This window comes from Sorex fumeus, unplaced genomic scaffold, assembly GCF_029834395.1.
Source record: "Sorex fumeus unplaced genomic scaffold, SorFum_2.1 ptg000086l, whole genome shotgun sequence".
Classification (NCBI taxonomy): domain Eukaryota; kingdom Metazoa; phylum Chordata; class Mammalia; order Eulipotyphla; family Soricidae; genus Sorex; species Sorex fumeus.
The window spans coordinates 9131511-9152410 of record NW_026606143.1 but is presented as its reverse complement, the minus strand read 5'-3'; the positions used below and the strand labels follow the sequence as shown (position 1 = coordinate 9152410).

The window sequence follows — 20900 nt, the reverse complement described above, 5'->3', positions numbered from 1 at the left end:
CCAGAGATCTCCAAAAGGGACATGTTGACACCCACCGAGAGCACGTTCAACCCCCAACCCCAAACTCCGCAAAGCAAGAAGAACGCACCAATACTTCCAAGGCGCAGCCAACCCTGTCGGCTGCCCGCCAAATCCCAGCACCCCACGTGCGTTCTCTGGCCTCAGGGACGGTGGGGTGCTAGAGGGTGACCCTGAAGCAGCGTGCACCCACACTCCCCTAGGCAGGGCCCCTCTCACCCAGCTAGCTGAGCTGTGTTTCTATTTCCTCTAACCTTCAAGTCCTCCACAGGCCAGGGTTGGCATCAAGGACGGTCTCTACCCCATGGGCTCTGAAGTCACAGAGCCAACTGACAATGGGGTGTAGAAAAGGTACAGCAGAGGGACTCACCTACATCAGAGGGCTGGACCTCGAGAAAGGGAGTGGGGTGGGCAGAGAGGAGCTTTGAAGCCCAGCAGCAGGACCACTTCCTGCACAAGTGATTCACCCCTTGGGGGACTCAGGTGTCCAGGAGAGGAGAATATTAGTTATTACCGCTCACTCAGAAGTGCTGAGACAAGGTGAGTTACTATGGGGGCCAGAGAGATCGGATAGTGGGTAGGGCGCTTGCCTTACCCACCAGTGGTGTGTGTGTGTGTGTGTGTGTGTGTGTGTGTGTGTGTGCGCGCGCGCGCGCGTGTGTGTGTTTGGTGGAAGGTAGCCCCCCTCCCCACCATGGTTCCTATCAGCCCTCTCCAAAGAGACCAAACAGGCTGGTGCCCTCCCCACCAGAAATGTACAGACTTTTCCTGCCCACCCCCCTCCCCATACATCCCACCCCCCCACACACTGCCCAGAGGCATGCAAAGCACAAGCAACCCCAAACAGAGCCACTGAGTTCTCTCCCCTTGCTCATCAGAATCCTCAAGGCCTCATTAAAATTCGCCCAGCCGCCAAGCCCTGGGCTCTGTCAGATTTTCTATCAGAGATAAGTGAGCGAGACTGGGGGAGGCCGAGCGGCCTACCTGCCCGAACACGAACGCGACATCATAGGGCCTTTCTTTTCACACGGCGATTGAACCAGCCACCAGAGGTGTTACGGCAGCGGCGGTAACACAAATACCAGCCCCCCTCCCCCAGATGGGGGCAGGAGGAACCTGCCCCCCGAACCCGGCGGTCCTCTCCCGCCCCCTTCCCCACCCTGCTCGCATCAGTAGTGGCGGGACCCCTACCTCATAGCCGAGGCGAGCAGCTCGCTGCAAGAGGGTCTCGCCAGCGTTCTTATTGACGATCAGCCTGCGGGCCTCGGGTGGCATGGGCCGGGACTGGGTGGTCTCGGGAGGGGAGTTGGAGCACGGCAGCTGTGAGGTCTGGGTAGCAGGTAACAGCTGCTGGAGCCGATCGAAGGGCTTCTGGTCCTGCTTGCCAGGTGATATGTCGAAGTCAGCACTGGGCTCAGGTCGCTTGCGGAACCGCCGCACGGTCACCTAGGGAGAGCGGGCAGAGGGGATGCAGGGTTGAAGGCACTTCCAACTGGGGACCACCCCTCCTGTGCCTTGGCTTTGAGAACAGACAGCGCAAGAGGTTTGGGGATTTGGACTTTTGACTCGTTTCCAAGTCCTCCGAGCCCGAGGCTTGGGTGGCCGAGTCTAGGCTGGAGGGCAGTGTCGGGGATAGGGGCGCAGGAGAGGGGGTCAGGAGGGGCCGGGCGTACCTTGCCATCAGTATTCTCCACGTAGTAGTCCCCTGGCAGCGCCCCACCCCGCCGGGGCTCCTGCGGGATCAAGTGCTTGGTTTTGCACAGTCTCTTCCCGGACGGTTTCTCGCTGCTGTCGGTGTATTTCTGCAGCAGGGAGGCAGCCTGGCAGTCTTCCTCCTCGTCTGTGCACGGCACATCTGTCTTCTGGCTTTCTTTAATTTTGGGCTGTTTGGCAGACGGCCTCGAGGCTGGCGTGCAGCTTGGCTGAGTCTGCTTTTTGCCGCTTGCATTGGTGGATGAAAGGCTCCTCATGGGCGGAGAGCCGGAGAACACAGGCAAGCCTAAATCCGAGGGGGGGCAAGGCGGGTGGGGGAGAAGAAGCAGGCGTTACAGGCTTGTAGCAGGCATGCAAAGAAAAAGCCCATTGTTAGCACTGATCACTGGAGCGGCTTCAGTTTTTTTTTCCCTCCCTTAAGATATACCAATTACGTTTTCAAAGCATTAATATTTTAATTATCCCACATTCAAACGGCAAATAGGTTAACCCACAAAAGCCAAGCTGCTTCGAAGGGCCTGGACACAGGGCAGAAGCCAGGCTCTCCCCAGCACCTCCAACCCCGGGCTCAGGATCAATCCCCACTCCCATGGGGTGGGGGGGGGGGGGGCGGCGCTGACCAGCAAGCTGGGCTCCCTCTCTCTTCCCTGTATGTTTTGAAAGGAAGTGGAAGATCGGGGACAAGTCCTGGCCCGGGGTTCCGCATCTCCAGTGCTTGCCTGCACCCACCCCAGCCCCCTCCAGCTTCAGGCTGACTTCCGGCATACCTTGCTCAGGCTCTCCAGGCTTCAGACAGTCTTCGGGCCAGCCTCTGTGTCCTTTGCCTTCTGCCCTTTTCCTGCCCGCTTTGTCGTCGGGGATGTTATTGCCCTGCGCGGTGACCTCAGGCTGTTCGGCCTGGGTCACTTCCTTCCTGCCCTGCCGGCCAGGTTTGCCCTCGGCTGCCGACACCTGCTGTTCCCAGCGTTCTCTGAGGTGCAGCAAGTGGCGTTGCTTTTTAGGATGGAGCCCTGTTAATTCAATGCACACCTTCAGGTTGGTCAGCTCACTATAATGTGGGTCTTCTAAGTGGTTAGAGGAACTGGGTGTCATTTCCCTCTCAGGCCAGTCATCTAATGGAGAAATAACTACAAATTAATCAAAAAGCCCCCAGGGAGGAGGGGGCAACAAAAACGTTATCACTAAGGAGGGTGGGGGTGGGGCGGGGGGGGGCACGCTCTCTGGCTCGAGGTGTCAGGATGGGGGGTAGGGCGGGGGCACCTATGTCTTGGGTATTTACCTCTGGCTTTGGGGAGTGGGGTGCGGTGGCTGTTCCGGGGCTGGCGGGGCATGGGAGGGGAATCAAGGCAAGGGGGGGTTTCCCTCAGGTGCCCCGTGGCGAAGGGTGGGAGGGGTCCCTCTGGCCGCGGAAGCTGCCAACTCACCTTTGGACACCCTCCTGCGCTTGGCTTTCAGCAGCGGGTCATCAGGCAGCTCGTCCCCCGGGGTCTCGGTGTGGCCAGTGTCACCGGATGCCCTGCGTTTGCGGTCCAGCCGGAGCGCTGGGCTGTGTGGCATATCCGGGGCCGCAGGCTCGGGGGCTGCCTCGCTCACAGGCTGCCTGTCCACCAAGTACTTCTCAGCAGGCAGCTCCTTGTCTTCCGAGGGGTCCTGTTTGTTCCCGGCACTGTATTCGCCTGGGGTGGGGGTGGGGGGAGAGGAACCCAGAAATGTAGGCGCAGCGCCCACCTTCTCCCTTCCAAGGGGTTTCTCAAGAGCAGCGGCAGGAGCTCAGGCACAGACAGGCTCTAGCTGTGGGCTGTGTGTCCCGACAGGCGCCTCTAGCTCTCCTGGGCCTCTGCCCACGGACAACGGGAGGGCTACAGCTAGAGACCTCCACGGCCAGGCTGCCCGGAGCATCTCCATGGAATCTGTGCCGAGGCAGTGATTTGGAAATACAGGGCTGATGCGACAAAGAAGTCAAACAGCCCCCCAAATGTTACTCAAAGGAGGGCTCTGTGTCCACCTGGTTAGCAGGTGAGAATAGGAGCTGGAACTCCCCCCCCCCCCCCCACATACACATATGCCCAGTGTAACCTGATTGCTGCCCAAGCCTCCCTCACTTAATCCTAGGAGGAAAGCAGGTTAACGGACCCAGAGGCTGCTCCGCTTTCCTGCCCTCTAGACCCCAGCATGATGTCCATGCCCTTGTGGTCCCCTCTGCTCCAGTCTGGTGCTGTCGAAGGACTCGCCTTCAAAAACCCAGCCTGGTGGCACCCCACACTTTCCTTATGTCAGCCTGAGAAGGGGCTAGCCCAGGGCCCTGCTGATCAGCAAACCATTCCAAACGATCACCCAGGTTCCCAGCTGCATGTGGTCAGGGGCACAAACTCTGTATTGGGGGTTCCTTCCGAGATGGAGTTAGGGAACCACTGCCCCCGCCAAAAGTTGGGAGAGATGGGGCCACTGGCCAAGGAATGGAGGAGTCCCGAGCCATTCTCTCACTCACCACAGTGCCGGGGATGCTTGCCCTGCCAAACCCGGCCAGTGCGGCTCTTGGCGGCTCAGCCGCAGGAGGAAAGCCACCGCCCCAAACCATCCACGGAGCCGCGCTGCCACTGTGGCTCACACTCAGGCTGCTCCGTGACCCTCTTAAGCACTCTGGCAGTAGTAACAGTGCCGCTTTACAACTCAGTCCCGCTCCCTGCCCCCACCAGTTGTAAAGTGGGACCATTACTGCAAGTGGCCTCCCCGGAGTGGGCTTCATAAACACAGGCCAGAGCGGGTAGAAAGGACGGAGAAAGCACTTCAACAAAAGCCCCTCCATGCCTGCCTGTGTCCTGATTGGGTGAGGATCTTCACAGGCGCCCTCTCTCTACTGTCCAAGTGGCTTTCCCAGCAAGACCAGGGGGACGGGGGTTGTGTCAAGAACTCCAGAGGTGATTGGAACATTCACTGATGCAGCATTCACTCCCCACCCTGCCCCCACAGGAAGGGCAACCAGGGGTCTCTGACCGGGTGGCTGGTGATGTCAACAGAGGCTTCAGCAAGGACTTCTGGGCCCAATCTCCATTCCCCCTGCACGTGGACAACGCAGACCCTGGCTGGCAGTCCCCATGCCACCATTCACGGAGGGAGGGTTTGTCCCTGCGCCCAAAGCTCAGGGTTCATCTCTGGGCTCTGCCACCCATACCCCCGGAAGACTTCACAGGTGGCTTTGGTGGGCTGTGCCCAATTGACCGCTCCCCGATGCCTAAGTGTCCCCTTAAGAAAGAAGCCCTGGGTCTGGAGCGATAGCACAGTGGGTAGGGTGTTTGCCTTGTACATGGCCGACCCAGGTTTGATTCCCAGCCTCCCTTATGGTCCCCCTGAGCACCGCCAGGAGTAATTCCTGAGTGCAGAGCCAGGAGCAACCCTTGTGTATCACCAGGTGTGACCCAAAAAGAAAAAAAAAAAGCCCTTTTCTAGTCTCCTCTGGCACCACTTCCGCACAGTCCCCTGGAGACACCCACCCCCCCCATAGTATGGTGCCTGTGGTTCCTCTTCCTAAACTGTCATGGGAGTCACTGAAATCACCTCCCCAGACACCTGTTTAATCGCTTTCTTGCCCAGATCATGAGAGGATCTTAACCCAACAAAACTCCCTTGTCCCCAGCTCCTGATTCCCTCGCAGGTAACCCTGTCCATTCAAGACCTAGCACGACCTCAATTATGACCAGAAACAACCAGAAAACCACCCAGGGGTGGCTGTGGTGCTCCTGTGGCCACTCAGCATGGAGGGTGTCCCATTCTGTCCTCCACCCACTGCACAGGAGGGCAGCTAGGCACCAGGACTCCAGGCCACAGAGTTTTGCCACCATGCCCTTCAACCCCTCGTGAGCATGAGGGCCCTTGATGTGACTGGCTCGGTGGCTGGTTTGCTAAACACGCCCATGTGTGGTCACACTTCAGGACGAATGAAGGCTAACCTTGTTCAAACTCGCACCCGTTACAGCCAAGGCGGGAGGACACTGGCCCACTTAGCTCCACTGAGCTTCTGAAACACGCTCTGTGGAAGCTGAGTTTCCTGCATCCAGGTCCTGCCGCTGAGCAGCTCCTAGGCTGCCAAGGGAGAAGGAAGGGCCGGTGCCTCCTCGTCTTTTCCCATCAAGCTGAGTCCGAGCAGCTCCCTCAGAGGGCTGGAGATGGCAGGCGGGATACCCAAGATTTGAGCCCTGGCATCACATATTCTTCCCAAAGGAATATGTCTATTTCTGGCTCTGAGCTCAAGGGATCACTCTAGTTGGTGCTTGGGGGGCCCTCTAGTTGGTGCCAGGGATGGAACTGGGGCTGGCCACATGCAAGGCAAGCGCCTTACTCCTGACCTGTCCCTCCGGCCCACGAGGCTACTTTTAAAACCCACCCTTCCTGACCACCCTGGGAAGGCGGCGCCTGGTACTGCCCCTGTCCCTCAGGGCTCAGGGCTAACAGGTCGACAGGTACCTTGTCTTACAGGAAGGCCAAAGGAACAAGGAGTACTATTTACTCTGCAGCCAAAATCAGGTATGTCTGTCTCGGGACTGAGTCAGACGAAGCAGGACAATGACTGAGCCCCTCCCCCTCTTTCCCACCCTCAGGGGTATCTTATGGTCCCTTGGGTAGTGTCCGTGGGCTATGCCCAGCCTTTAATTTCTGCAAGACAGAAGGGATGGACACTTCTCTAAGAGGAAGGCCTGAACGCCCCAGGATGGGGGGAAACTGGTGCCACGTGAGGGGTGGGCATCAGCCACCCTGTGTATGTATGACCACTTTCTGGGCAAAGCAGAGAACAAGCCTTACACTTACACTTGAGGCTGGCCTCACTTCCTGCTTCCTTCCTCCTCACAGTCAACCCAGAACAGTGAGGAAGATTTAGGCCATAGAGGCCTGGAATGGGTGGAATTGCCAAGGGAGAAGCTAGACCTTTTCAAGTGGCTTCTGAGCGATCTGTGAAGCCAGGGAGCAAGGGGGGTGGAGGGGGAAGACTGGAGACGGGACACGGACAGACCAGGAATTGGGAGTCAGAGGCAATGCTAGCTTTCTTGCCACAGTTGGCCTTCAAGACATAAGCCAGCCGTCTGCCTGGTGAAGTGAGACCTGACTGTGTGCCAGGCTCATGGTACCATCCGCTTTTTTTAAAAAATTATTCATTCATCACTTTTTGGGTCACACCCAGCGATGCAGAGGTTACTCCTGGCTCTATTCTCAGGAATAACTCATGGCGGTGCTCGTGGGACCATATAGGATGGCAGGGATCGAACCCGGTTGGCCACATGCAAGGCAAACGCCCTACCCACTGTGCTATCGCTCGATTCCCACTGTCCACTCTTAAGAATGGGGGATGAAAAGGCCACAGAAAAGAATTATGATCCTCCTCCAGTCCCCACCACCATCTTCACCCCACTGAGGCACAGCAGCCGCCAGGGAGGGGATGAAGTGAACATAGGGATTCCCCAGAGCCAGTCACCCCTCTGTTGGGACCCTATTATCAAGAGTCAGAAAGGACGTGTCCCCTGGAAAGAATGTTTCCTAGGTGCCTGGGGTCCCAGTGTCTACAAAGGTTGACAGGAATAAACCAGACTCCACTTCTCCCCTGGCAACTGTCTCTCCTCTGCCCTAAATGTACCCCTGCCCTTGCCACCCTTGCCCTCCAGGTGACTTACTTCTCTCACTGTCATTCTGCTCAGCAATGGCCTCCTCCAGGGCGACCGACTTTGGCTTTTTGTCCTGATTTCCTTTCAACCTTTCCCAGTCAGCGGGGCTGAATTTGCACACTTCGGAGTCTTTGGTTGTAGGGTGGCCCCCTTCTCGCTCTTTCATCTCCAACTCGGAGAAGCGCATCATTGCACGCTAGAAAGACAAGGGAGATGGAAAGAAAAAAAAAAACACGATGCCTTACCACAACAGCGATTTCACCAACCTTACCTCAAAGGAAAAAAAGTCTTTTCCAAGAAAAGCTTGCCCAAAACCAACCACAATTTACGATACAACGAAGATATTTTAAAATGTAAGAGATACAAATTTAAGAGAATCTAAATGTGAGTAGTCACATTCTTTATTCATAAAGCCACGTGTATATAGATAAATATGCGGTGTGTATGTACATCCATACATACACTAGTGCATAGAGACAGACACTCTCTTTGGAAGGTAAATAAAATAAAACAAAACACAACGCAAAGAAAACAAAACAAATAAAACAACAGAAAAGAAAACAAAATGCACAATGAATAAAGACGACCATGGCCCACAAACTTCCCTTGGTATATTTGGAAATGAAATTTAACTCAAAAGGTTTATGTAAGATTCTAGTAATAAAAATTTGAAGAACTGACCTCACAGTAAGCAGCGGGTAGACATAAAATACTGTCCTCTTGTAATCCTTCCATCTATGTAATTAAAATGGGCACTCAATGGATCATTTAGATAACTTCATCCATTTTTATAAGCATAAACCAATTTTTTTCTTAACATTGCAAAAAACAATTTGGCTTTATTTATCTCTTAATTAAAAGTAAAATATCTTAAGGAAATTCCTATACAACATCTAGCATAATTCACTAGCAAGTTAAATACACTCTATCCCTTTAAAAGCGAGTTTTCTTTTTCTTTTCTCTTTTTTTTGTGAAAAAAAAAATTTAAAAATGCAGACTCCCAGACATGCGGCTGCCACACACTTTCACCAAGTATCACGCCAGGCATCCTAAACAGTACTTTTAGGTCTACTTGTTAACGCACAGTAAAATGGCAAGAGAAATCAAAGCAATTGATAGGTAAACGTCATGCAGTCTTTAGCTAGCCTTCCCAGTAATTACAACTTCCGTTATCAGCATTCCAGCAGAGTTTGCTTAACATCTACAGAATAACTTAAAGTAGCCAGAGAAAGATTCTCCCATGTGCTAGCGCTCAGTCCCCCTTTTACTGGACGTTACATACATTGAAATTACCATAAACTTCGTTAACCAGATCTGCCTAGTGTCCTGGCCTGCTGTCCCCTCCCCACCCCCACCCCATCCTCCTTATACATCTAATTAAAAATAAATAAATAAATAAAAACAAAAACCAAACAAACCAAAATAAAAAACACCAATAAAACCCAACCAACCAACAACAACAACAAAAAAAAAACCAAAAAAAAAAAAAAACACCAAAAAAACCAACCAACCAAAAAAATTTAAATAAACCCAACTAAACAAACAAAATAAAACAAAACAAAAAACAACTACTGACAACTGATCAAATTACTGAAACTGAGCTGGGGGTGCGGGGGGCTCACCTGCAATGCCCGCTGCTCCCGGCTGAGCTGACTCGAGTCAGCGTACAGTTCGGTCGTGACACACTTGAATCGGTCACCCACGTAACCGGCGGAGTTGGCGATTCTCTTGGCCAGCTTGGATGGCTTGGGTTTCAGCACTTTGCCATCGCTGGACTCGGCCTCATCGGCTCCCTCTTTGGTATAGGCAGGGGTGACGTCCACGTTGGGGGGAGCACCGCCCACGCAAAATGGTTTGGGATCCTCTTGAGCTTTACCAAAAGTTACAGCGGGACCGTCGCTGCCCAGACTCGGCTCCAGAAACGGAGTGGAGACTGACACCCCCAGAGTCTCCTTGGGGGTTCCCGCTGGCACGTTCTCCTTGCTCAGGCTGAAGACCGACTGGCCTGGCGCCTGTTTGAAGGCATAAGCTTCGTGGAAGTCACTGATGCGCCCCAGCTCTTCCCGCAGGGTGATGAAATCTCGGTGGGGCTGCAGGGCCGGGTCTGCGGGGGGCTGGGGGGGCTCAGTGCTCTGGGTCCCGCTCTCGGCAGCGGCGAAGCTGGGTTTGGACAGGGTGGCGTCGGCTTTCACCGAGGCAGGCTCTTCCCGGAGGAGGTCGACGTAGACGAGCTTGTCGCTTTTGAGGACGGGCTTCCCTTGATTCCAACTGGGGTTCGGCTTGAGGTTTTTGTCCGCGGGGACTTCAGGGTGCAGCTTGGCGCTGCTAGCTTCCAACATCTCGGAGAATCGGCTCCGGAGGCTGGGGTCCTCGTAGCGGGCTCTCTCGTGGGAGCGGGACCGCCTCTCGGGCTTCTCCTCCTTAGTGATGTCGATGGGCGTGTGAGGTATTAACATGGGGTGCACCATGCCCAACCCCAGCGCATCTTGGTAGGTAACAAACTCTGGCCGGCCTGTGGGGAGTCCGTAGGGCAGCCCAGGCTTGGGGGCCAGGTGCCCAGGGAAGAGACTGCCGTTCGGCAACAAAACGGGATGAGGGTAGACAGGTCCCTTCCCGTGTAAAGAGAGGGGGCTGATGGCAATGCCCTCTGGAGCTGGGTACGGGAGGTAGCTCCGGGGATAGGGGATGGGAGGGGACCTGAACGCCTCGTTGGGGGACAGGAAGATGGAGCTGGGTGGCAGGCCATTTTCGTTTGCTTTAAAGCTGGGTTCGGGATTGCTGGTTTTGGTGCCCTTGCTACTGACGCCGCCGCTGTGCTTGGCTGGCGTGGTGGGGGGCTGGCCCACGTGCTGGATGACAGATGGTGTGGTGTCGACGGTGCGGCTGGTCTTGCTGCCCTCGGTGTTGGCGTTGGGGGCGGGCGACGCGGAGGCTGGGCGGCCGCCACTGGGCACGGCCCCCGCCACGTTGGTGACCACCGCATCAGCGCCACCCATGCGGGGACACGAAGAGCTCCGCTGCTGGGGGATGGCCCAGTCCAGGGCCTTGTTTTTCAGAGGCAGGCTCTTGCCATTGTTCTCTTCGTTGGGACTGGGCCCGGGCACCACCCAGGACGAGGGAGCAGTGCTAATGATTTCAGATCTATAGATAGCACAGCCGTTTCCGGGAGGAGATAAGGTTTCTTTCGGCAGCTCGCTTCCAGCGAGCACTAAGCCGCTGGCGGCTCGGCTGTGCACCAGCACCGTGGGGGGCATCTTCTTCACGTGCTCGGCTTTGGAGGCCTCACCGCCATCCACCACTTTCGCGGACAAGTCGAGTGGCTTGTCGGTGGTGTCTTTGGTAACCGGCTGCTTCTCCAACAGGGGCGGCGAGCTGCCTTCCTTCCTGTCTTGCCCTGTGGCCTTACGGGGGTGCCCAGCCCCAGATGGGCCCCCCTCGGCTCCCTCCGGGGCCTTGGGATACTTGCTGTTGGAGAGCCTGGCCCCGGGGAACTCGCTGCTGACCGTCATGTATGGCTTCGACAGGGTGACCGAGGGGGAGGTGGAGATCCTGGCGTAGTGCTTGTGGAATTCTGAGTAGGTGTCTGCGGGGGGCTGAGAGGGCAGGTGCACGCGAGGGGAAGGCCGAGGCGAGGGGGGCAGCAGGAGAGCAGCATCCCCTGGCAGCCCACTGGTGACGGCCTTGGCTGAGGGCACCCGAGGCTGTTTGCTGTTTTGGATGTGAGGGTAGGCGTGTGGCTCCACCGGGTTCCCGGGACTGACGCCCATCTTCCAGGGCAGGCTCTTATCTGCACAGTGGACCAGCGGAGGGATGGCCGGGGAGGCCGAAGGCGTCGAGAGCCTCATGGGCGATGCCAGGGATGAGGGGATGTGGGGGCTGACGTAGTGAGGGGGAGGCAGGTAGAGGAATCGCTCCCCGTTAGTGCAGACCGGAGAGTACAGCGGCTGGGCCAAGCTGTAGGACTGCTGAGGTAGCAAGGCCTTGTACATGTTCAGTGAATACTTATTGGGCGAGTCAAGAAAAGGATAGATGGCTGGGGTAGCCCCCTCCATGTAAGGATTGACCCAAGGAAGACGCAGATAACTAGCACCATTGATGTTAAGTGGGTTCTGCTTGTCACTGGTAGGTCGGTCCAAGCCCAGGGTGTCAGCGGTGGGGACGGCACCTTTTTGTATTCCAGGGGGTGTTTTATAGATAGCACTGAAGCCATTGGGGGCTTTGCCGGCTACAGCAGAAGCCTCCACGGTCTCGGGGGTGGTGGGTTTGAATTGCATTTCTGGATTCCTCTCGGAAGAGAAGCCAAGACCTGCGAGTGTGCTTGTGGCTGCCTCCCGGCCTTTCTCGGCCCCCAGTCCACACAAGTTCGAATAGACGATGTTGCCGGGCACCCGCAGCCCTTCCCGGATCAGGCCCGTGCGGTCCATGCTCAGTGCTGCCAGCCCATCAATGCGATGGGCCGTGGTCGCGTCCACCTTGGCAGGAGAAGGACAGGGGCGTTACTTGGGGCAGGCCTGCCAAGCCACAGGGACCGCTCCCCAGTGGAGCCCGGAGTGCAAGAGTCCCTGACCTCCAACCCAAGCAGAAAGGGTTAAGAAAGAAAGGAATTTGGGGCCCTCCCCCCTCCCATCTCTCCTCAAACCCAGTGGCTCTTGAGACTTCTCTATTCAACTAGTATCCTGGACGCATGTCAAACCTCGACCCCTTTAGATGCTGGGCCCATACATTAATTCAGTGATCTATTAACTCGGGAAAATTCACCTTCTCAGCAAAAAGCCCGTGCTGCCTGCAACAGCAACTCTCCCCTCCTCACAGCACAGTCCTCCATCCAGCCCTCCTGCATGCCACAAGGCCCAACAGGAGTCGTGTTTCTCGCCTGTCTCTCTTGCTGGTGTCTAAGGACAGGTCTGTGTTCCCCAGTCCACTGCCAAGGATCTACCCGGTGGGCACATTGGCCTGGTGGCAACCCCTGCTCTCTCCCCCCATGGGACCTAACGGTGAGGCAGAAGTGTTTGGGGGAGAGCCCAGTGGGGGTTACGGGGGGTCCCCTACACTCAGCTCGAATGGAAACCCCAACCCTTGAGTAGGCTCCGTGAGCACTGAGTTAGAGCCTTGGCACCCCGAGAGAACCCGCTCAGCTCTTACCACGCTGTGGTTCACGGGATTGTCCTCCCTCAGTTCCAGTCTGGCCTTGGAAGCATCACCATCATTTACAGGAATCTTCCTATTTCAAAGGACACATCAACATCACGAAAGGGTTCTCCGCTCAGTCCTCTTTCCCATTCACCCCAGGACCGACCCGCTTCTACTAACAGCATTTCCCAACCCCTGCCCATTACGGTTGCGGTTTCTCCTGCCCCACCGAGGCCACAGCCAATCACCTGGAGCAGGCAAGGTGAAGGAACAGCAGGGCAGTGGCCACGGGCCACCTCCAATGAGGCGGGGGAGCCAGGAAACCACTGCCCCTGCCAATCTGCAGGCTGCTGCCAAGCTGGCCAGGAACCCCGGGGGAACCAGAAGGCCAGAGCTGCAGGCCTGGCTGCGCCCCATCACTTGGGTCACCCACGAGGCTTATCAAACTTTCCCCTCCTAAGTTTCGGCAGCGGGGCCTATGACACGCGTTTCCATGGTGATAATGAAGCCATATTTGACTGCCTTGATGAAAATGATGGGGGATGCACGCGGATATCACACAAATGTCAGCTGCTCCGGGCTCCCGAGGAAGCCGCACATCTGTGCCAGGCTGCTGCGGCTGCCCAGGGACTTATTATCAGCGAGCATCGATAAAGCAAGTGCTCGGTGCCAACTTCCAAATCCCCAGGATCCAATCGCTGACAAGCAGCCGAGGCGAGTTTCGTCATTGCCCCCGAAGAGCTGCTTCAATCATCTGCCGCTTAGCGGCCTCTACGTGCCCCTCCAAATTACTCATTAGGAAGTGCTGCAGAGGTGCAGGGGGACTGAGTGCAGGGGTGGGGGTGTGGGGATGGGGGGGTGAGAAAGCAGGGGAGCAGAGGCTCCATTGATGGGAAGAATGGCTCTCGTCCCCCCTCCCCCATTTATTACTGAGCAAACTATTTGTTTTAAAAGCACATCGCATGCCGATCCACCTGGGCCCACAGTCCTGACATTTCGAGTTAAAGCAGCATATAGACTGGGATTAATTCTCCTTCATAAATATGAAATAATAAATTAAGGACGAAAGCACACTGAAAGGGCCCGCTGTAGGGGCTAATCTTTTAAAGGGCGGCAATGCTTCGCTGAGCCAGGTTGCCTGTTAAAACTGTAAATCAAGGGCCGCCAGCTGGGCGGGAGATCTCCACCACCACCACCCCAGCCCCGCCCCCGCCCCCACTCCTTTCAGGCCCACTCTGGCTGGGAGAAGGTGAGGGGGTTTGGGCACAGGGGAGAGGCCCGCTTATTCACCTGTCTTCGTTGATGCCACACATGCGGACCCTCTCACTGTTCATCCAGCTGTGAACGTTCCCATACAGGGGGGTTGCTGAAAGCATGTCTTCGTCTTCCTGGATGGCAGCTTGGCTTCAAGCGTCTAGTCTGTTTAAAGGAGAGAAAAGGAGGGGGGACAAATCACGGGAGGTTTAATAAAGAATGAAATGGGGCCTCATTCTAGGCATTTCCACAGCGTAGGCTTGAGAAGCAGGAAGGAACCCCAAGAGTAGGGGGTGGGAAACGCCCCTCCCGGGAGGCATGGGGGGGTGCCCAAGCCACCCCGAGCAAAGTACACAGCAACCCCCTACCCCCCAGCCCCAGTCGCCGTAGACCCCATTGCTCTCCCTTCCCCTTCCCTGCCAACCCCAGCCTTGGGGGAGCACATTTTGATGTGGGGGATCAGCACATCCAACCAGGCTTGGGGTTACAAAAGGCACTACACGGCCCCGTGTGGAGGCCACAACTCCGAGGGTTTCCCAGGCGGTGGGCTGTGTAACTCACAGATGGAAGGTTCAAAGACGCAGTGGGCTGATGAGCGCCGCCCCCCAACCCGAGATTCGATTAAGCGTGGGGCGGCGGGGGGCGGAGGAGTTTGGCCTGAGAGCAGCACAGGGAGGTGGCTGAGTAATTCAATGACGCCTGCTCACTGGGGACAAGAAATCATTAGCAAGCGCAGAAGTCTTAGCAACCCTTGGTTTCGAGGGTTTCGAGGCGCTGGCACATGGGGAGCGGGCAAAAGCCTCCCACCCACCGGGAGGGGGAGGCGGTGGAGCACCTCTCTCCCCTCCCCCCAGCCCCCCATCACATTCTAGTTTGCTGCATGAGTGAAGGGTCAGGACAAGCTGCATTTTATTAACAGGATTATCACGGCGCGTGATTTATCCTCGTGCAGGATTTTAATTGCTCTTTGGAGGTTGAGCCGTTTCTTTTGACTGCGCTTCAGCCCGTAGCCTGCTGTTAAATGCTGGGTTAATAAGTAGGGGAGCCTTTAATGCCTGGGACCGATGGCCCTGGGCAATTCCCTGCTCACAAACACATCACAGTCTCCCTTGTCCGGGCCCAGCCAGGGCGTCTTTACACGGGCCGATCCCATGTGTGAAATCATCGTGCACAGATCATCGAGGGGAAACTTCTCTCTCCTCCCTCACAGTTTCCGAAAGCCCAAATGTTCCCGAAGTCAACACGTTTCCTTTGTTGAGGGGGGAGGAGAATAAAATGTAAATGCTTGCTTTTACACTTCAGCACCCAGAGCTGAAGTTTATGTTGGGGCTGGGCCGCAAGTACCAGGTCCGGGACCCTTTCTGGGGACAGCTGGGACATGGGGGGGCCACACCAAGGCCAGGCTCTCCTTCATTTTTGGGTCCTAATTCACTCTTTTGTCCAGCAGCAACCCCCACCGGCCCCCTATACATAGAACCAAGACCGACAGTTCAGACGGGCGGGTTCCAGAGCACAGGGACCTCCACAGTGCAGCCAGGAGGCCGAGGGGCCTCCTGTGCCCCAAGTTGGGCAGGGGTTCATGAGCTATCCACTACCCACTATCCACATATCCACTATCCACATATATGACCCTAATTAGGGGGAGGCCACCCTCAGGACACACGGGGACTTCAAAGGAATGTCCCCTTCCCAGACTGGCCCTGTTGTCCCTTTGAAACAAAAGGTCGACATCTGGATAGAGGTGGAACCACACCTGGTCACGGGCCGCAGCAGAGGGGTCTCCAGAACTCCAGTGGCCTGGAGGTCCAGGTCCTTGGAATCAGCCCCCGGTTCGACAAGCCACCTGTGACTCTCCCTTCCTTCCTGCACTGCTCACCCGGTTACCTGGTCCTCGGAGCACCCACCCCCACCAAGCTCCTTTCCCTTCCAGGAATGGCCCAGAACAATGTGTTTGCACGTCAGCCTTCATGCATGCACAGGTCAGACTCAAGGGTGGGATGGGGGGAGCGGGGGAGAGGCACAGGGGTGTTTGCAAGGGAGCAGTCAGTATTTAACTTGACTGGGGTGTGCCCTTCTATCCTGCTGCCTACACACACGCACAGGCACTCACACTCGTGTGTACACACACACACACGCACACAAACACACTTAGCTGCCCCATAAACTTTTTGTGAACTATTTAAAAGTGGAGGTCTGTTGAACAAACAACGGCGCCACTGCCAGCCATAATTTCATTGCAACAAGCTAGACTTTTAACTCTTTGGGTTCCTGGCCAAAGATAAGGTCCAAGCAATGGCCCGGCCTGGCAGGAGGCCCATGCCTGGGGTGAGAAGTCAGCCATCCCTGTGGGTGCAGCTGCAACCTACATCTACTCCTGTCCCCCATGGAGAGTGGGGCCTCATGTCCTGCAGCACCTCGCTGGCAGGCCAACGGAGGGGCTCTGGGGGAATGAGAGCCAGCGCGAGCACGCAGCTCATCCTAGAAGGGGCGACTGAAATCGTGGGGGGAAGAGGGAAGGGCGGCCACAGCGAGAGCGGATGACATGACCGCGCGATGACGACGACAGAACAGACTCTTGGTTTCTGGTTGCTATATATAAGAGCGGCTCCCTCGCCCTTCTTTCTCAACACCACCCCCACCCCTTCTTCCACATGCAGCCGAGGCTTCGAGAAGTGCCAAGATGTGTGAAGTCACTCATGAAAAGCACTTTACAAGCACCGACCTGTTCGTGATGCGAGCTGCTAAGCTATACCTTGATACTGGGTTTTAACCCCTTTTTCCAGTACTGGCAGCGGCCGGTGGGTGGGGGGTAGGGGGGGAGTGTCACAGAGGTCAGATGGGGAGACGGGTGCGGGTGGGGGTGCGTAGCCAAGACTCGCGGCTCACCGCTGGAACATCCAGTTCCATGCAGAGACCTACCTGGAAGCACAATCCTGATTCCAAACATGGATACCCCCCCCCCCCCCCATTTAACAGACATGGGCAGTCATTTCTCTAGAAGTAAAGGACGGGGGTGAAGAGCCGGACAGGCAAACAGTGGTAAAAGGGACCAAAACCGGGGCTTCCCCGAGAAAAGGCTCGCTAGCCTCTTGGAAAAGGGGCGTATGGGGTGGGGGGTGTTGTCACACGGCCCTGGGCGGGACCTATTTCGCCAATTCCGGTGTCTCGAGGACACAATCACAGACAGTGGCAGAAGAAAAAGTGAGCTTCTTTCCCCTTTAAAGGCGATTTCTGCGGACCAACAACAAATGGGTTGGAAGGAAGGAGCAGTGACCCTGAGAGGCTGGGTTGCAGGAAGGGAGGGGAGGCAGCACCCCGCCACTCTTGGCACCTCTCTTCGCTCCCCTCCCTGGCTCCTCCTGGCACCAGGCCACTTTCCACTGCCTCCGCCCTTGAGGCAGCGGTGAAGGCTGCACATCACCACTTGCCAAGCTGCCCCCTGAGGTGGAAAGCATTACCACCCAACTATCGCGGCCTCCAGAAATCATGCCGCACTTCCCGGGGACCCACAAGCATCCACAGTGGCTCTTCTGGGGGTCTCCCTCACTGTCCGCTCCTAGCTGATCCAGTTAGATGGCCACAAAGTGGACACGTTGGGTAACGGGGGTGGGGGTCCTCCTGAGGGGAAGGCAGAACTCTTCCTCCCCTTTATGCCGGGGTGTCCGTGGAGAACATTCTGGAACCAGTTCCCTCCTTTACCCAAGGCCCGCCTCTGGGCAGATGTGCGGCTCCAACCTCAGTGCCCTCATCTGTAAACATTTGGCCCCTTGTTTGCCTAAAGACGAACCCGCCCTCCGATGTCGGATTCTGCTGGTCAATAGCTCAGACGGGCCATGCTGAAGCCCACCCAATGGGCCTGCCCAGCCTGTGGTGTAACAACCCCCCCCCCCCGGCCCCCGCAAGGCAGCAGCTGACCCAGGGAGCCAGGCCAGTAGGGGAGGTGACCTTTCCTCAGGAGTGTGCATTTCATCCACACCCCATGTGAAACGCCCACACAAGCATGGCACAGTGGCACTTCTCACCTGATGGCAAGCAAGGGAGGGGTGAAGAGGAGCCTATTTTCGGAAGGGAGGGGCCGGTTGCGGGAGTGGGAGATGCAGTGCAGGGACCCCGGCCCCTCCAGGAGTGCTTCCTTCCTTGCAGGGCCAAGTGGAGCTGGAGCAACCAAGTGAGACCCTGCCTGCCCCCGTAGGGAAGGGGTGCAGGATGGGGTGGGGGGGGCGAGGGACGGAGGGCTGCTCCTGGCTCTGTCCTCCGGCTGGTCATGAGGGGCTGGGGGATATGGGGACTGGGCAGAGTGATCCAGCCAGCCCAGGCTGGGGTGCCCCCCCACGCCCCTAGTTTTGCATCAGTAATAGACTGGGGGGGGGGGGGTGGATGGCAGGCAGAGGGAGGTGGCCATGAAAAGCCCTGTGCCCTGACCTTTCCAGCACCCAGAACGTTCTACTGTAGGGAGGCCTGGGTCAGCAGAGAGCCTCTCGGGTCAGTGGGGAGCAGTGAACTTGACCCTCAGTGGCAGCAGCGGTAGCGGAAGCGAGGGAGAGCGGGGGAGGGGCGCGATCGGTTGGCAACAAAGGGATTTTCTCTCCCACCACACACACCCGGGCAGCTCCAGGCTCTGAGGTCCCGGCACACGGCGCGGCACACACCCACACCCTCGCAGCGGAGCGCACCCCCGCTGAACCTTCCAGGAACTCCTGCTTTCTCCGGGAGGCCAAGACCTCCCTCCCTGAGCAACCACCCCTCATCTTCAGTTAACCCGTTGGGCGCCTCTGTGGTCTCCCTTCCTAAACCCAGGTAGCACCTCCTGGCCCCACCAAGGAATCCCTGACCGGAACAGAAGTTCGGGGGCCTACCCCTGCCACTGCAGACCCCTTGCTGGCATCGTGCTGTGTTCCTCGCCAGACTGAACTGCTCTCCCCCGGCCCCCAGTGATGCAAGCCAAGGGGAGCCAACAGTTAAGAGGGGCTGGCTGGGGAAGAGGTACGGAGATGAGGTGGCAGCAGGGGTTTGGGGTGTCAGGTCAGCTCGACGGGTGACATTTCCCCTTTCCCTGCCAAGGTGCCAATGCTTTTTTTGGTTCCTTTCACTTTCTTTCACGCTTGTGCCCCATGTGCATGCAAAAGAGTGTATTTGGAAGCTCAACAGGAGGGGACCTGGGACAGGAAACTAGGCTGAATCCTGAGTACCCCACCAAACCCCAGAAACTCTCTTCAGTCTAGTTCCTACAGAGCCCCGCGCCCCCCCCAAATACCTGGGGGCAAATTCAGATCAAAGACCCAACTACACAGCCGGACTGGGGGGGTGGGTATCACTGCAATTCAAGTCTCTACTAGGGCTTTGTAGGAAGAAAACACCCGGAAGCCCTACACCACCACCAAAGGAACAGGCCACAGCATAAGGTTATTAACAACAGCGGATCGTTAGTACACGCAGGAAGCACAAAGGAACTTTTCACGAATAAAAGATGCACGGAACACAGACGCCTGCAGCACCCGGTGCCTCGCTGATTGTGTTACCTCCTGGCAGGCCTGGGAAGGCTGGGAGGGAGGGTCAGGGGAGGAGAGGGACTCCCACTTTCCTGACAAGGAACAATAGGAACCCCGTGTCTGCTCGTCAATCTTGAAACTTGGAACACCCCAAACAATGCTGTGTGACACAACTGCAGTTTTAGATTGGGGGCCCGTGAATTTTTGTAGCTGTTCAGAGCTTAATTACTCCTCCTTGATCCGTAGGACTAGACACGACACCGCCAAGGTTAAAATGCCCCGAACAGCGCCGAGCAGATGTGAGCGAGCTGGCAGACGCGCAAATGAGGCCCGCCTCAGAGCACGATAACAAGTGACTAATACATTGCATATCGTTGAAAGAAAATTATTTTTCTCTAATTTGCATTTGCTTGGGGAAAAAAAAAAGCCAACCAGAGTCCCTCCTCACCAGCACGAGTCTAATCCTGGAAATACAGCCCGGCTGCTTTAAGAGAGCTGGAAGGAGGGAGAGACTGCCAGTGTTTTGGCGTTGCAGGCTTGTTTATCTTTCCGCCTTTCCTCCAAGGCGAAACTCGTTTTGCAAGCAACATTCCTACAGAAAATGGCACACGTCATAAAAAGAGACCAATTTATAGAACTGGCACTGAAGTTCATGTATCACTCCAGAAGCATCTCCCAGCTCCCCACTAGGGAACCCGAGAAGACAGAGAAGTCCACATTAAAACTCAGAGAGGGGAGGGGGGCGCGCGGGGAGGGGGGGTGGCAATGAACTTGATTTGCAGATATCCTGCAGGGTATACACCCAGGGACCAAAGTCACGTCTACGGGGCAGGGGCAGGAAACAGAATGAAGTCAGCTCTCCAGGATCCTCCAAACCACATGGGGCCCAGGGCGGAGAGCGCTTCAGCCCTGGAGTGGGGCAGGGGTGGGGGACTGACACCCCACTTACCCCGGGGCAGCCTGCTGTCCAGAGTCCACCTGCTTGGCCACCTCGGGGACTCAGAGTGGGGACAGTGACTGTCAACCCGAGTCCCTCCAGGCCAGTGCAAGGGATGGGGGTGGGGGTGGGGAGAAGTCTCAGCTGATTAAGTCAGAGTGGGTGGCGCTGTGGGCGACCTCAGCACAGCCAGCACCTTTCCATCTAGCTCTAGAAAACCTAACCGGAGGGAGGATTCATCAAAAGCCAACTTGAACACCTCCTCCCACCCCGGCCTGGGGTAAGAAACGGACACAAGGAAGCCAGTGACCCAGCGCCCAGGGCACCCAAGCAGACCTCTATCAACTCGTCTGAATCCTGGGGCCATTTCCGACGGCAAGACCGACTGCAGTTTCGCCCTTCGGGGAACATTCCATTCTTTCCACCAGCTGGCTTGGGATAGATTGCCCCCGCCCCCCAATGGAAACACTGCCTCTTGTGCCCACCCGCATCCCGCGGCAGTTGGGACCTGGTGTGGCAGGTCCCTGGGTCTTCATCTGAGTCTGAACCCCACCTCTCAGGGGGAGCGACCCCCGCAGGCCTTCTCTAGCCCTTGTGCCCACAAATTGCCTAAAGCATAGCCCACAAGCAGGCCCGCCACCCAGGCGGGGGTCGGGGGGGGGGGGGAGGGTGGTAGGAGGAGTGAGGAGGGAGGAGTCAGGGAGTCCG

At 56.7% G+C, this 20900-nt stretch overlaps 1 protein-coding gene across 8 annotated transcripts in view; it reads right to left on the bottom strand.

The window, feature by feature from the left end:
- The window catches only part of BCOR (BCL6 corepressor), a 91288-nt gene that overhangs the window by 6444 nt on the left and 63944 nt on the right, over window positions 1-20900 (bottom strand). For 5 of the 8 annotated variants that reach the window (XM_056131173.1, XM_056131172.1, XM_056131174.1 and 2 more), the window contains exons 2-10: window positions 13803-13931; window positions 12525-12603; window positions 9005-11854; window positions 8064-8117; window positions 7392-7578; window positions 3156-3407; window positions 2499-2843; window positions 1692-2017; window positions 1210-1464 (exon numbers count right to left, since the gene is read on the bottom strand). In XM_056131173.1, the coding sequence (XP_055987148.1) occupies window positions 1210-1464; window positions 1692-2017; window positions 2499-2843; window positions 3156-3407; window positions 7392-7578; window positions 8064-8117; window positions 9005-11854; window positions 12525-12603; window positions 13803-13888 (4434 nt within the window). In that variant the 5' untranslated portion in view covers window positions 13889-13931. The remainder of the gene's footprint in view (window positions 1-1209; window positions 1465-1691; window positions 2018-2498; window positions 2844-3155; window positions 3408-7391; window positions 7579-8063; window positions 8118-9004; window positions 11855-12524; window positions 12604-13802; window positions 13932-20900) is intronic. The other 3 variants (XM_056131178.1, XM_056131176.1, XM_056131179.1) reach the window with 3 other exon arrangements.